Source organism: Typopeltis vanoorti, chromosome 9 (assembly GCF_054136105.1).
Source record: "Typopeltis vanoorti isolate ZY-2024b chromosome 9, IOZ_Tvanoo_1.0, whole genome shotgun sequence".
NCBI classification, from domain to species: domain Eukaryota; kingdom Metazoa; phylum Arthropoda; class Arachnida; order Uropygi; family Thelyphonidae; genus Typopeltis; species Typopeltis vanoorti.
In genome coordinates this window covers 38,927,521-38,943,024 of record NC_143557.1, presented here as the reverse complement: position 1 = coordinate 38,943,024, position 15,504 = coordinate 38,927,521, and the positions used below count along the sequence as shown (strand labels likewise).

Sequence of the window (15,504 nt, the reverse complement as noted above, 5' to 3'; positions counted from 1 at the left end):
AGATGAAAGTAAACAGAAACCTCAGTGTGTTTTGTGTTATGAAGTGTTGTCGAACAAGTGCATGAAACCTGCAAAACTCGGACAACATTTAGAAACTAAACATTGTGATGTGAAAAATAAGCCAATTGAATTTTTTCGGCGATGCTTAGGGACATTCAATCATGGGAAACATATAATTTCAGCCATGGGTTCCATTAATAGCAAAGCACTGGAAGCATCCTATCTCTTAAGTTTGTGTATAGCGAAAATGGGGAAACCTCGTTCTATTGGGGAAAATTTAATACTTCCAGCTATAAAAGATGTGGTAAAAACTGTGTTTGGCAACAAGTTACTAAAAGATGTTAATTTGATTCCTTTTTCAAATGACACTGTTGGTCGCAGAATTAATGATATGACAGGTGACATAGAATCTTAATTAATCGAAAAAGTTAAGCAGTAGTCTCGTCTATTATGCGTTACAAATAGACGAGACTACTGATGTTACAAACGATGCACAGTTAATATGCTACGTAAGATATGCGCATGATAACAACATTCATGATGATATTCTGTTTTATAGAATTTTGTCATCCCGAACAACTAGAGAAGAAATATTTCTCACTCTCAATAATTACATAATAAACAAAGGGATCCAGTGGGAAAAATGTATAGGCTTCTGTTCGGATGGAGCTCGCGCTCTTACAGGCAGGCATAGTGGGATTGTTTCTAAGGTCAAGGAAGTAACTCCGGATATGAATTGGGTACATAGGGAAGCGTTAGCCTCCAAAGGAATGTCACCAGGATTTAAAACTGTGCTATACAACGCTGTCAAGGTAGTAAATTTTATTAAAGCTCGACTGTTAATTAACATTATTTTCAGTACTCTGCGATGAAATGGGCAGAGAAATGTTTCAGAATGAAGCAAAAGTTGTATAAACTTTTGCTTCATTCTGAAATTCGCTGGCTTTCCAGGGGCAAAGTACTAACAAGGTTATTTCAATTAAGGCACGAAGTTTTATTATTTGTAAATGAACATAATTCTGATTTTACATCACTCCTTGTTGACGAAGCGTGGTTATCAACACTATTCTATCTTTCAGACATTTTTTCGAAATTAAATGAACTAAATCTCTCACTTCAGTGAAATTTTTTAACTGTTCTTGATGCCTACGACAAAATAAAGGCATTCGAGAAAAAATTGTTTTTATGGATTAATTATGTAAAAGACAGACGATTTGCACCTTTTCCAACATTGGAATCCTTTTTAGTGGAAAATGATAAACCCATTCCACCAACTTCATTCTGAGTTTGTGGAACAGGTTTGTGACCACCTCAAAAATCTGAAATGGAATTTTGAAACATATTTTACGAATAACTTTTATAAGAAATTTCTGTGTGTTCTCGATCCATTTCAGGCTTGCAGTCACGAGAATGATTTTTCATTATCGAAAAAGGAACAGTTAATTGATCTTTCAAGTGACAGTGGGCTTAAAATGTAATTCCGTGATCTTGGTTTTCTCGATTTTGGATCTCGTTTTCAGTGAGAAGTGAATTTCCGGAATTATCTGAAGAAGTACTGAAAATCGTCATGCAGTTTTCTAGAACATATCTTTGTGAGAAAGGATTTTCATTGCTCCTTCAAATAAAAACAAAATACAGTAATCATCTTAGTGTGTGTCGATCTTCGACTGAAGTTGACCATATTGAACCAGATATCCAGCAACTCTGCAAGGGCCGAGGAGCACAACCATCTTATTAAAAGTAAGTAGTAACATAATTATATCATCTTATTTATTTGTTTAATCAAAATTAAAACTTTGTTCATTGATGATACACTTTTAATCATTTACTTCCAATATAATTAATTATATTGCCATATGTATTCAAAACAAAACATGCTTTAGATTTATTATGTTATAAATGGCACAGTTTTTCCGAAACGTTGGTAATTCCTACATAGGTTTTTTTAAAATAAATTACAAAATGTCAAAACAACGAATAGAGAAATAAATTAAAACACTGTTTATTTTTGAAGTAAAACTTTAAATCCAACTTTCTAAAATGTTATGTTTCTTGCTTTTCTGTTTACAAAATTGTTGAAGTCTATTTTATCACTCAGTTGCTGTTTTATAGACACTATGGCAAGATTTCATAAATGCCAAAAAAGGTGCCACCAGGGGCAGAACTCCTCCCCCCAGCTACACCTCTGTAAGTTAGAAATCCGCATAATTGTTTTAGGCATTTTACTGGTCCTTGGGCTTAGAAAGGTTGAGAAACGCTGCTCTAAAGGATTTTCACAAAAATTTGTTTTGGTTGTTATTTTTTTGTTGTTTAAATTCCTGAAATGAAATTTAAGTGTTTGAGGAGAGAAAGTACAACTCTTTTAAAGTGAATTTTATGTAAATAATTATGTTGTGTAATTTTTATAGTAATTAAATTATTTAATTTAATTAATTTCTTTTTCTATTACAATTCTCTTGTCTTATTTATTGAGACTCAGATAAGCTAATGTAACATATATTTATTTTAAGGTGGGAAAAGTAGTTCTCTTTTAAGATAAATATATGTTGGAAAGAAATACTAAAATATTGCAGGAATCAAACACACTAACGAAATATGTAAAATTACATATATTGTTTATTTCTTACAACATTATAAAAGGGGAAAACATTGAGCAGAGCAGATGTATTTTTTTTTCGTTATCTTGCCATTACGGTTTTTTAGTATCTTATATAATGTAAAATGATTACTTAAATATAAAGAGCTAATAAGCTTCATTTCGGCGATATAATCATCATCATAATCAAATTCCTGCCATGTACCCTCAAGGGATGTACAGGATATGATAGTACTACATGAAAAAAATTACATCATTATTAATTTCCTAACTACAATTTTCCTCCAAATCAGTCTGTTATCTTCGTTATCTTGCCATTACGGTTTTTTAGTATCTTATATAATGTAAAATGATTACTTAAATATAAAGAGCTAATAAGCTTCATTTCGGCGATATAATCATCATCATAATCAAATTCCTGCCATGTACCCTCAAGGGATGTACAGGATATGATAGTACTACATGAAAAAAATTACATCATTATTAATTTCCTAACTACAATTTTCCTCCAAATCAGTCTGTTACTTGTCAAGACTCCAACATTATCAGATCTTATATTTCTATCGTCTAAGGCATTTTGTACCGTATCAATCCACCTATATCTTGGTCTTCCTCTGGGTCGTTTTGCTGCCAACCTGGCAGAGAACATTTGATTTGCTAATCTTTCCTCGCCCATTCTGTTTAAGTGACCATACCACCTGAGATTAGCTCTGCTAACGCATTTCTGGATGCTGACAATGTCAAGTTCTTTCCTAATATCCTCGTTTTTAATATGATATTGCCATTGATGCCATCTGTTCACACCTATAATCTTTCTCAGGACTCTCATATCTGTGGTCTCTAGTCTTTGATCAAGTGTTTTACTTCTGACCCAGCTCTCAATCCATAAGTTAAAACTGGTTTGAACACTGTCTTGTATACAGCTAATTTAGTGTTCCGACTAATTTCTCTCTTATTCCATATGAATTTATTCAATTGACTTCCTACCATACCAGCTTTGCTGATTCTGTTGTATATTTCTATATTCAATTTACCATCTTCAGTAAAAATCGTGCCTAAATAGCTGAAATGTTTTACTTGTTCCAGGTTCTCCATTCACAACACAGTTGGCATTTTCAATGATTCTGCCTATTTTCATTGTCTTTGTCTTTTTATTGCTGACCTTCATACCATATCTATTACAACAGCTACTCAATTTAGTCAGAGAATCTTGCAGACTTGTAGCAGATTTATTTAGAAGTATAACATCATCCGCATAAAGCAATGAGCTGACATTAACATCTCCAATTTTGATATCATGTTTAATACCACTTTCCTTCATAATGTGATCCATATAGATAATGAATAACAGAGGGGATAATGTACATCCTTGTCTCACACCAGATTTAACATTAAACCATCTTCCTGGGGTGCTTAAGGGTCAAAGCTGTATAACTGAGAGGAGACCTCCACATAGCCTTTAAAGGAATGCGGAGAACCGACCAGGGCTTCTGACCTAATGTCCAATCCTCACCTTCTCGTGGTGCACCCTGTTGGGTATCTATTTTGATACTGAACGAACGAGGATGGGCTGGCAATTTGGGATTTAGCCGACCAAATTGTATTCTTATTGGTTAAACCAAAATAAAAAATGATGGTACAACATGACAAAATTTCATGCCGGCTGTGGCGTCGCCCGGTTAAAGAAGGCCCCCGTTGTTTTTGCCAGGGAACCAGGGCAAACAGCGAAAAGTCAGCTACTGGAACAAATCTGAAAACAAACCCCAACTCAACATCACCAGAGTTAAAGATCGGTACTATCAACGTAAGAAGCCTGAATGGCAAAGAAATGGAGCTAGCTGAGGAATTAGATAAGTACCAGATCGACATAATAGGGGTGACTGAAACAAAAAAGACCAAAACTGGTGAGATCTTTCTGAGCAATAAATACAAAATGTTATATTCAGGCAATAACAATCAAGGAAAAGAAGGAGTAGCCATAGTATTCAACACAAAATACGAGGCTAATCTTCTTGAATGGCAGTCAGTCTCAAGTAGAGTAATGTGGGCAAATATGAGAATGGGGAACTGGACAATGAGACTTATTTGTGCTTATGGTCCCACAGAAGGTTCTACTAAGGTAGAAGCGGAGGAATTTTTTGAGGCTTTAGAAAAAGCAACTGACACAATGAAAAAGGAAAAGTTGGTCCTTGTTGGAGATCTAAATAGTAGAGTAGGAAATGATTGTGAGACATACAAAAATATTTTGGGAAAATTTGGAGAAAAGAGCAAAGCTAATAATAATGGCAAATATCTGTTGGATTTCTGCTCAGGACATGGACTGGTTATTACTAACACCATGTTCCAACATAAAAATGTGCACAAATTCACATGGAGAGAAGAGGCTAGGAATAAGAAAATTCTCATTGACTATGTTATTGTTGATAGTGATGTTTTCTCCCTGGTGCAGGACACCAGAGTGTACAGAGGATTTGAAATTGGAAGTGATCACTATTTAGTCTTGAGCAGGATAAAATTGAATTTCATATTGAAAAGAATAACATGTAAGAAAGTTTTAAAGCGAATAAAAGTTGAGCAGCTCTCAGATGTAAACTGTAGACTAAAATACAGAAATATTATTGAAAAGAAAATGAAAGAGTTTGAGAACAGGAATCACACTTTGGAGATTCAGTGGCAAACTCTGAAGGAAACATTGATTGATTCTGCCAGAGAGGCATGTGGTGAGGTTGTGTGCAAAGATAAAAAAATCAGAACTCCCTGGTGGACACAGGAAGTTAAAGAGGCAGTGAAGGAAAAGAAGAAAGCATATCAAAAGTTCCTGGCAAATAAGTCAGCTTTTACTCTTACAGAATACAGAGACAAATGTAAGAAAGCTAAACAGTGTGTAAAACTAGCTAAACAAAAGTCATGGGAGGACTTTGGCAAGAATATAGAAAATAAATATCAAGAAGGTGGCAAAATATTCTGGAGGTTGTTGAAGAAGCTTAGGAATGGAGTAAAGAGTGCTGTAAAAGGAATTAGAGATGATAAAGGTGACATGAAAACAGGAGAAAAAGATATCCTTGAAGTATGGAGTAATTACTTTGAAAAACTGCTAAATGAAACAAGCAGTGATGACAGCACAGTGATAAAAAAAAACACTGACCAGGCATGCAGTAAGGAATACATATCCATACTTGAAGTAGAAAAAGCCATCAAAGGCTTGAAATGTGGAAAGGCAGCAGGAGTAGATGATATTCGACCAGAAATGCTGAAGTATGGTGGTATAAGAGTCTTACAGTGGCTGCACTGCATAGTTCAGAAAGCCTGGACAGAGGGACGAATTCCCGATGATTGGAGTAGAGCTCTCATAGTACCCATATATAAAAAGGGAAATAAAACTGAATGTGAGAATTACAGAGGTATTTCCCTACTGAGTGTTCCTGGCAAGATCTATGCAAGTATACTTGAGAAACGGTTGAGAAGAATTGTGAAAGAAAAGCTTGGTGAAGAACAAGCTGGATTCAGGCCAAATAGAGGCTGTCAGGATCAGATCTTCACTTTACGACAAATAGTCGAGAAACATTGGAATATAACAAAGATCTGTATTTAAGTTTTGTCGATTTGGAAAAGGCATATGACAAGGTTCCAAGAGAGAAGCTATTCAATACGCTGCAGTTATATGGTGTCAATGGGGCATTATATCAAGCAATACTTAGTCTTTATTTGAGTTGTGAGTCAGCAGTTAGAATTGAAGGAAGTACAGGAAGATGGTTTAATGTTAAATCTGGTGTGAGACAAGGATGTACATTATCCCCTCTGTTATTCATTATCTATATGGATCACATTATGAAGGAATGTGGTATTAAACCTGATATCAAAATTGGAGATGTTAATGTCAGCTCTTTGCTTTATGAGGATGATGTTATACTTCTAAATAAATCCGCTACAAGTCTGCAAGATTCTCTGACTAAATTGAATAGCTGTTGTAATAGATATGGTATGAAGGTCAGCAATAAAAAGACAAAGACAATGAAAATAGGCAGAATCATTGAAAATATCAACTGTGTTGTGAATGGAGAACCTGTGGAACAAGTAAAACATTTCAGCTACTTAGGCACAATTTTTACTGAAGATGGTAAACTAAATATAGAAATAGACAACAGAATCAGCAAAGCTGGTATCGTGGGAAGTCAATTGAATAAATTCATGGAATAAGAGAGAAATTAGTCGGAACACTAAATTAGCTGTATACAAGACTGTGTTCAAACCAATTTTAACTTATGGATCTGAGAGCTGGGTCAGAAGTAAAACACTTGACCAGAGACTAGAGACCGCAGATATGAGAGTCCTGAGAAAGATTAGAGGCGTGAACAGATGGCATCAATGGCAATATCATATTAAAAACGAGGATATTAGGAAAGAACTTGACATTGTCAGCATCCAGGAATGCGTTAGCAGAGCTAATCTCAGATGGTATGGTCACTTAAATAGAATGGGAGAGGAAAGATTAGCAAAACAAGTGTTCTCTGCCAGGTTGGCAGGAAAACGACCCAGAGGAAGACCAAGATATAGGTGGATTGATACGGTACAAAGTGCCTTAGACGATAGAAATATAAGATCTGATAATGTTGGAGTCTTGACAAGTAACAGACTGATTTGGAGGAAAATTGTAGATAGGAAGTTAGTAATGATGTAATTTTTTCATGTAGTACTGCCATATCCTGTACACCCCTTGAGGGTACATGGCAGGAATTTGATGATGATGATGATGATTATGACCATCTTTCTGTACTTCCTTCAATTCTAACTGCTGACTTACAACTCAAATAAAGACTAAGTATTGCTTGATATAATGCCCCATCGACACCGTATAATTGTAGCGTATTGAATAGCTTCTCTCTCTTGGCACCTGGTCATATGCCTTTTCGAAATCGACAAAACTTAAATACAGATCTTTGTGATATTCCCATGCTTTCTCGACTATTTGTCGTAAAGTGAAAATCTGATCCTGACAGCCTCTATTTGGCCTGAATCCAGCTTGTTCTTCACCAAGCTTTTCTTCTACAGTTCTTCCATTTCTCAAGTATACTTGCATAGATCTTGCCAGGAACACTCAGTAGGGAAATACCTCTGTAATTCTCACATTCAGTTTTATTTCCCTTTTTTATATATGGGTACTATGAGAGCTCTACTCCAATCATCGGGAATTCGTCCCTCTGTCCAGGCTTTCTGAACTATGCAGTGCAACCACTGTAAGACTCTTATACCACCATACTTCAGCATTTCTGGTCGAATATCATCTACTCCTGCTGTTTTTCCACATTTCAAGCCTTGATGGCTTTTTCTACTTCAAGTATGGATATGCATTTCTGACTGCATGCATGGTCAGTGTTTTTTACCACTGTGCTGTCATCACTGCTTGTTTCATTTAGCAGTTTTTCAAAGTAATTACTCCATACTTCAAGGATCTCTTTTTCTCCCGTTTTCATGTCACCTTTATCATCTCTAATTCCTTTTACAGCACTCTTTCCTCCATTCCTAAGCTTCTTCAACAGCCTCCAGAATATTTTGCCACCTTCTTGATATTTATTTTCTATATTCTTACCAAAGTCCTCCCATGACTTTTGTTTTGCTGGTTTTACACAGTGTTTAGCATTCTTGCATTTGTCTCTATATTCTCTAAGAGCACAAGTTGACTTTATTTGACAGAAACTTTTGATATGCTTTCTTCTTTTCCTTCACTGTCTCTTTAACTTCCTGTGTCCACCAGGGAGTTCTGATTTTTTTATCCTTACAGACAACCTCACCACATGCCTCTCTCTGGCAGAATCAATCAATGTTTTCTTCAGAGTTTGCTACTGAATCTGCAAGGTTTGATTCCTGTTCTCAAACTCTTTCATTTTTTCTTCAATAATCTTTGTGTATTTTAGTCTACAGTTCACATCTGAGAGCTGCTCCACTTTTATTCGCTTTAAAACTTTCTTACATGTTATTCTTTTCAATATGAAATTCAATTTTATCCTGCTCAAGAATAAATAGTGATCGCTTCCAATTTCAAATCCTGTGTCCACTCTGGTGTCCTGCACCAGGGAGAAAACATCACTATCAACAATAACATAGTCAATGAGAATTTTCTTATTCCTAGCCTCTTCTCTCCATGTGAATTTGTGCACATTTTTATGTTGGAACATGGTGTTAGTAATAACCAGTCCATGTCCCGAGTAGAAATCCAACAGGTATTTGCCATTATTATTAGCTTTGCTCTTTTCTCCAAATTTTCCCAAAACATTTTTGTATATCTGACAATCACTTCCTACTGTGCTATTTAGATCCCCAACAAGGACCAACTTTTCCTTTTTCATTGTATCAGTAGCTTTCTCTAAATCCTTAAAAAATTCCTACACTTCTACCTTAGTAGAACCTTCTGTGGGACCATTGGCACAAATAAGTCCCATTGTCCAGTTCCCCATTCTGATATTTGCCCAAATCACTCTACTTGACATTGTCTGCGATTCAAGAAGATGATCCTCGTATTTTGTGTTGAGTACTATGGCTACTCCTTCTTTTCCTAGATTGTCATTGCCTGAATATAACATTTTGTATTTATTGCTCAGAAATATCTCACCTATTATGTCGATCTGGTACTTATCTAATTCCTCAGCTAGCTCCATTTCTTTGCCATTCAGGCTTCTTATGTTGATAGTACCAATCTTTAACTCTGGTGATGTTGAGTTGGGGTTTGTTTTCAGATTTGTTCCAGTAGCTGACTTTTCGCTGTTCACCCTGGTTCCCTGGCAAAAACAACGTGGGCCTTGTTTAACCAGGCGACATCCCAGCTGGCATGAAATTTTGTCATGTTGTACCATTTTTTATTTTGGTTTAACCAATAAGAATACAATTTGGTCGGCTAAATCCCAAATTGCCAGCCCATCCTCGTTCGTTCAATATCCAAGTAGATACCCAATAGGGTGCACCACGGGAAGGTGAGGATTGGACATTAGGTCAGAAGCCCTGGTCGGTTCTCCGCATTCCTTTAAAGGCTATGTGGAGGTCTCCTCTCAGTTATACAGCTTTGACCCTTAAGCACCCCTTGGCGATATAAACATTATTTAAATTAAGGGGATATTAAATCCTACATTGTTTTAAAACCGAATAAGAAACTCAAAGATTGGAATCAGAGAGTTTCTTGCCGAATATAGTAAACTATAAAGTAACGGCGACCACTAGCGTGAGCTAATGCAAGTGACCTTAGGACGTTGTACAATACCGGACAACTCGTAGCAAAGGTGGCGAAGTTCTGATCGCTATTCTTAGGTATTTCCCATAATGTAAAAACACATTTCCTAGGAAATGTATGCTGTTATTACATTATGGTGGAAGGTCACTACCCAGACCGGTTTCAGCCTTTTTTGAGGCTTCATCAGTGAGTAGCTAGACCAATTAATACCAGAGTGTATAGTGAAAAGAACTTATATACTCTGCTATACGAGTTTCCAAACAGGTGCAACCATTAAGTTACTTAAATATAAAGAGCTAATAAGCTTCATTTCGGCGATATAAACATTATTTAAATTAAGAAGATATTAAATCCCACATTGTTTTAAAACCGAATAAGAAACTCAAAGATTGGAATCAGAGAGTTTCTTGCCGAATATAGTAAACTATAAAGTATCGGCGACCACTAGCGTGAGCTAATGCAAGTGGCCCTAGTACGTAGTACAATACCGGACAACTCGTAGCAAAGGATATTAATTTAATTTAAATAATTATTATATTATTATAGTAAAATGATTTTAATTTAACAATAATTCAATATTGGAGAGTCCATGTCATTGAAAATTGTATTAAAAATGTAAAAAAAAAAGTGCTCGGTGAAATAACTCTTCCACAATCAAGTTTCTTTGGAAAGATTTTGATCATAGAAGGAAGGGGATAATAGACCTTTCATTTTCAGTGAGAGTGGAAGAATGTGTTCATTAATGGATCAGCAAAGAACAGTTTTGAAATTCAGCAGTGAGAGAGAAAGATATAGCAAGTAAATTTACTCTACATATAGGGAAGTATATTACTGGAAGAATTGGCAAACATCTGCAATCACTAGAATTTTTAATTTGAATTTTCATATTAATATCTTAAAAATGTATTGTTTTAGTTTTATGTTTAACATTGTGTGTTAAAAGCTAAAAAAAAATTATAATTGTTTCTTTAATAATATACAGTAGAACTCGGTTATAACGATCACGGTTACAGCGAATTCACGTTTATAACGAATAATTTTGAAGGTATATTTGAAGTACATTTGATTTAATGCATGTATTTCATGTTTATTACGAATTCGTTTCACGGGAATAACGAACGAATAATACACATTAGCCATTCCTTTACTGACATTTCGTACGTACGCATTTTCTGGTTGTGGAAAAATGTCAGGAGTCAAACGGAAAATTTTATCGGTTTCCGAAAAAGTAGAAATTATACGGGAGGTGGAAAGTGGCCAATCAAATCTGACAGTAGTAAAGAAGTATGGTTTCTCCCCATCAACAATATCAACAATTTGGAAGAATCGCAAGTTGACTCTGAAAGCTTTTGAAAACAATTTATTGAAGTGTAATAAAAGTGACGTTGACGAGGCACTTCTCTCATGGTTTAAAGTGCAAAGAACCGCTGGCTTACCTATTAGTGGACCAATTTTGAAAGTTCAAGCTGAAAAATTTGCTCTTCAACTTGGTTATAGTGATTTTAAATGCAACAATGGGTGAATCGATCGCTTTAAGAACAGAAACAGAACACAAAAGTAAGTGGCGAGGCGTTGTCCATTGACAAAAAGTTGTTTCTGACTGGATCAAGAATGTATGGCCAGACATCAAACGAAGGTATGGATACAACAACATTTATAATGCAGACGAAACAGAGTTTTTTAATAATCTAACGCCTGATAAAACTTTTCAATTTAAAAATGAAAAGTGCATTGGCGGAAAACTTATCAAAAATAGACTCACAGTTTTAGTTTGTGCGAACATGACCGGTAGCGATAAAAGAAAGCTTCTTGTAATTGGAAAATCGGCAAAGCCTAGATGCTTTAAAAACATAAAGAAACTTCCTGTCGATTATACAGCGAATAAGAAGGCCTGGATGACATCTTCAATTTTCGAAAATTAAATTCGCAAGTGGGATAAAAATCTTCGCAGTAGATTTTAACTGGAAAATTTTGTTATTGATAGACAACTGTCCTGCCCATCCTGTAGTGGCTAATTTAACAAACATAAAACTTGTTTTTTTGCCACCGAATGTGACATCTGTCTTGCAACCACTTGATCAAGGTGTAATTAGATGTTTTAAATCCCATTTTCGTCATCTGTTAGTCTTGGAACTGATAGAACGCAGAGAAAAATCTGCAGAAAATGCTTATGCTTACGACTCGAAGATCAGTGTACTTCACGCAATACGTTTAATGAGTGATGCTTGGAATTTGGTGTCATCGTCTACGATACAAAACTGTTTTAAGAAAGCCAGTCTTGCGAAATACGAGTGCGAATCTGAAGAACACGAAGAGGATAACTTACCGTTATCAGCGTGGTTAAAAGCGCGAAACTTGAACGATTTTGAAACATGCGCAGAGATTGATAATTTTATAGACATTGATAATGGCATCGCAACTTCGGGTATACCGACAGACACTGACATCTTAAAACAAATCTCTCATACACCAGAAGAAGATAATAGTAGTAGTGACTCCGAGGAAGAAAATAGCAATGATGAGAAAATCGTTACCTGGTGTGAAGCAGAAAGTGCTTTACATATTTTAACAAGATTTAGGGAATTGCGATCTGTAAGTTCAGACGACACATTCAAGCATCTTAGTGGTATGAGGAACAATTTCAAACGTATGAAATATGCGTCTTGTGCAAAGCAAAGCACGCTTGATGATTTTTTTATGTAAAAATGTGAAGTTTTAAAAATAAATTTTTGTTCTTTATATGTATGCACATATGTATTTATGTTACCCAATATACCTATGCTGAGAAAAATCTGAAAACATTTTTAATTCGCTCAAATTATGACCTCCTTGGATATAACGAATAACGGTTATTACGAACAAATATATGCAGTCCTGTGGAATTCGTTATAACCGAGTTCTACTGTATTTCATTGTTAAATATTATTCAATTTGAAACTGAAAAATACAAATTTTTTTCGTAATTATTATTCAGTAACCTTGGCCTGGAATTGGTTGCTTTTAATACTCATAGGCTCTCAGTAAAACATGCAATCGAAAAGTTTGGGAATCAACTTCTAAGGATTATCTCTTTTATGTGGTTTCTAGAACCAGTTATGAGCAGAAGAAATTATTACTAAAATTGTATGATTGATCATCACATGTTGTTTTAGATTAACTTTTCACTAGTCAGACATGATGTCCATGTGACTGTTGTAGGATTCATCCTTAAGTCAAATTGTTTAAGTTTGTTCACAGTCAGCCATCAAGAATAGTTTATAAGAAATTGAGCAGAAACTCCTTAGGAATTCATGAAGTGTTAAAGAAAAAAACCAGTTCAAGAGCACATGCATTTGACAGATGCAACATTAATACCTGTACTTTGATGTTAATTCTAAACAACTAAATTTGATTTCATATAAATGTTTTTAAGATTATTTAAGCAAAACTGAAAGTAGACATTTTTCTGTAGGCTTGTGGATTTGAAATTTTAGTAGCTGGTGCTGATAAATCAGTAAGTTCCTTGAATTTTGAGTGTGCAGACTTTGAAGATCACCGATGGAAGCACTTTGTTCACATTCTCAAAGCAAAAGGCTATTTCAAGGTATGTAATAGTTCAGTTTGAATTTAAACACAATATATAAATTTTATAACATATATAAAGTTTATAACACTATGTTCCAACATAAAAATGTGCACAAATTCACATGGAGAGAAGAGGCAAGGAATAAGAAAAGTCTCATTGACAATGTTATTGTTGATAGTCATGTTTTCTCCCTGGTGCAGGACACCAGAGTGTACAGAGGATTTGAAATTGGAAGTGATCACTATTTAGTCTTGAGCAGGATAAAATTGAATTTCATATTGAAAAGAATGACATGTAAGAAAGTTTTAAAGCGAATAAAAGTTGAGCAGCTCTCAGATGTGAACTGTAGACTAAAATATACAAAGATTATTGAAGAAAAAATGAAAGAGTTTGAGAACAGGAATCAAACCTTGGAGATTCAGTGGCAAACTCTGAAGAAAACATTGATTGATTCAGCCAGAGAGGCATGTGGTGAGGTTCTCTGCAAGGATAAAAAAATCAGAACTCCCTGGTGGACACAGGAAGTTAAAGAGGCAGTGAAGGAAAAGAAGAAAGCATATCAAAAGTTTCTGTCAAATAAAGTCAGCTTGTGCTCTTAGAGAATATAGAGACAAATGCAAAAATGCTAAACACTGTGTAAAACTAGCTAAACCAAACTCATGGGAGGACTTTGGCAAGAACATAGAAAATAAATATCAAGAAGGTGGTAAGATATTCTGGAGGTTGTTGAAGAAGCTTAGGTATGGAGAAAAGAGTGCTGTAAAAGGAGTTAGAGATGATAAAGGTGACATGAAAATGGGAGAAAAATATATCCTTGAAATATGGAGTAATTACTTTGAAAAACTGCTAAATGAAACAAGCAGTGATGATAGCACAGTGGTAAAAAAACACTGACCAGGCATGCAGTCAGGAATACATATCCATACTTGAAATAGAAAAAGCCATCAAAGGCTTGAAATGTGGAAAGGCAGCAGGAGTAGATGATATTCGACCAGAAATCCTGAAGTATGGTGGTATAAGAGTCTTACAGTGGCTGCACTGCATAGTTCAGAAAGCCTGGACAGAGGGACGAATTCCCGATGATTGGAGTAGAGCTCTCATAGTACCAATATATAAAAAGGGAAATAAAACTGAATGTGAGAATTATGGAGGTATTTCCCTACTGAGTGTTCCTGGCAAGATCTATGCAAGTATAGTTGAGAAGAATTGTGGAAGAAAAGCTTGGTGAAGAACAAGTTGGATTCAGGCCAAATAGTGGCTGTCAGGATCAGATCTTAACTTAAGACAAATAGTCGAGAAAGCAAGGGAATATTACAAAGATCTCTATTTAAGTTTTGTCGATTTGGAAAAGGCATATGACAAGGTGCCAAGAGAGAGAGAGAGAAGCTATTCAATATGCTGCAGTTATATGGTGTCAATGGGGCATTATATCAAGCAATACTTAGTCTTTATTTGAATTGTAAGTCAGCATTTAGAATTGAAGGAAGTACAGGAAGATGGTTTAATGTTAAATCTGGTGTGAGACAAGGATGTACATTATCCCCTCTGTTATTCATTATCTATATGGATCACATTATGAAGGAAAGTGGTATTAAACATGATATCAAAATTGGAGATATTAATGTCAGCTCTTTGCTTTATGCGGATGATGTTATACTTCTAAATAAATCCGCTACAAGTCTGCAAGATTCTCTGACTAAATTGAATAGCTGTTGTAATAGATATGTTATGAAGATCAGCAATAAAAAGACAAAAACAATGAAAATAGGCAGAATCATTGAAAATGTCAACTGTGTTGTGAATGGAGAACCTGTGGAACAAGTAAAACATTTCAGCTACTTAGGCATGATTTTTACTGAAGATGGTAAATTAAATATAGAAATATACAACAGAATCAGCAAAGCTGGTATGGTGGGAAGTCAATTGAATAAATTCATATGGAATAAGAGAGAAATGAGTCTGAACACTAAATTAACTGTATACAAGACAGTGTTCAAACCAGTTTTAACTTATGGATTTTAGAGCTGAGTCAGAAGTAAAACACTTGATCAAAGACTAGAGACCGCAGATATGAGAGTCCTGAGAAAGATTATAGGCGTGAACAGATGGCATCAATGGCAATAT

The 15,504-nt window shown here is 35.2% G+C and overlaps 1 protein-coding gene across 3 annotated transcripts in view; it reads left to right on the top strand.

The window, feature by feature from the left end:
* The window catches only part of ecd (ecdysoneless cell cycle regulator), a 203,429-nt gene that overhangs the window by 79,011 nt on the left and 108,914 nt on the right, over positions 1-15,504 (top strand). For all 3 annotated transcript variants that reach the window (XM_090398288.1, XM_090398289.1, XM_090398287.1), the window contains exon 8: positions 13,267-13,398. In XM_090398288.1, the coding sequence (XP_090254414.1) occupies positions 13,267-13,398 (132 nt within the window). The remainder of the gene's footprint in view (positions 1-13,266; positions 13,399-15,504) is intronic.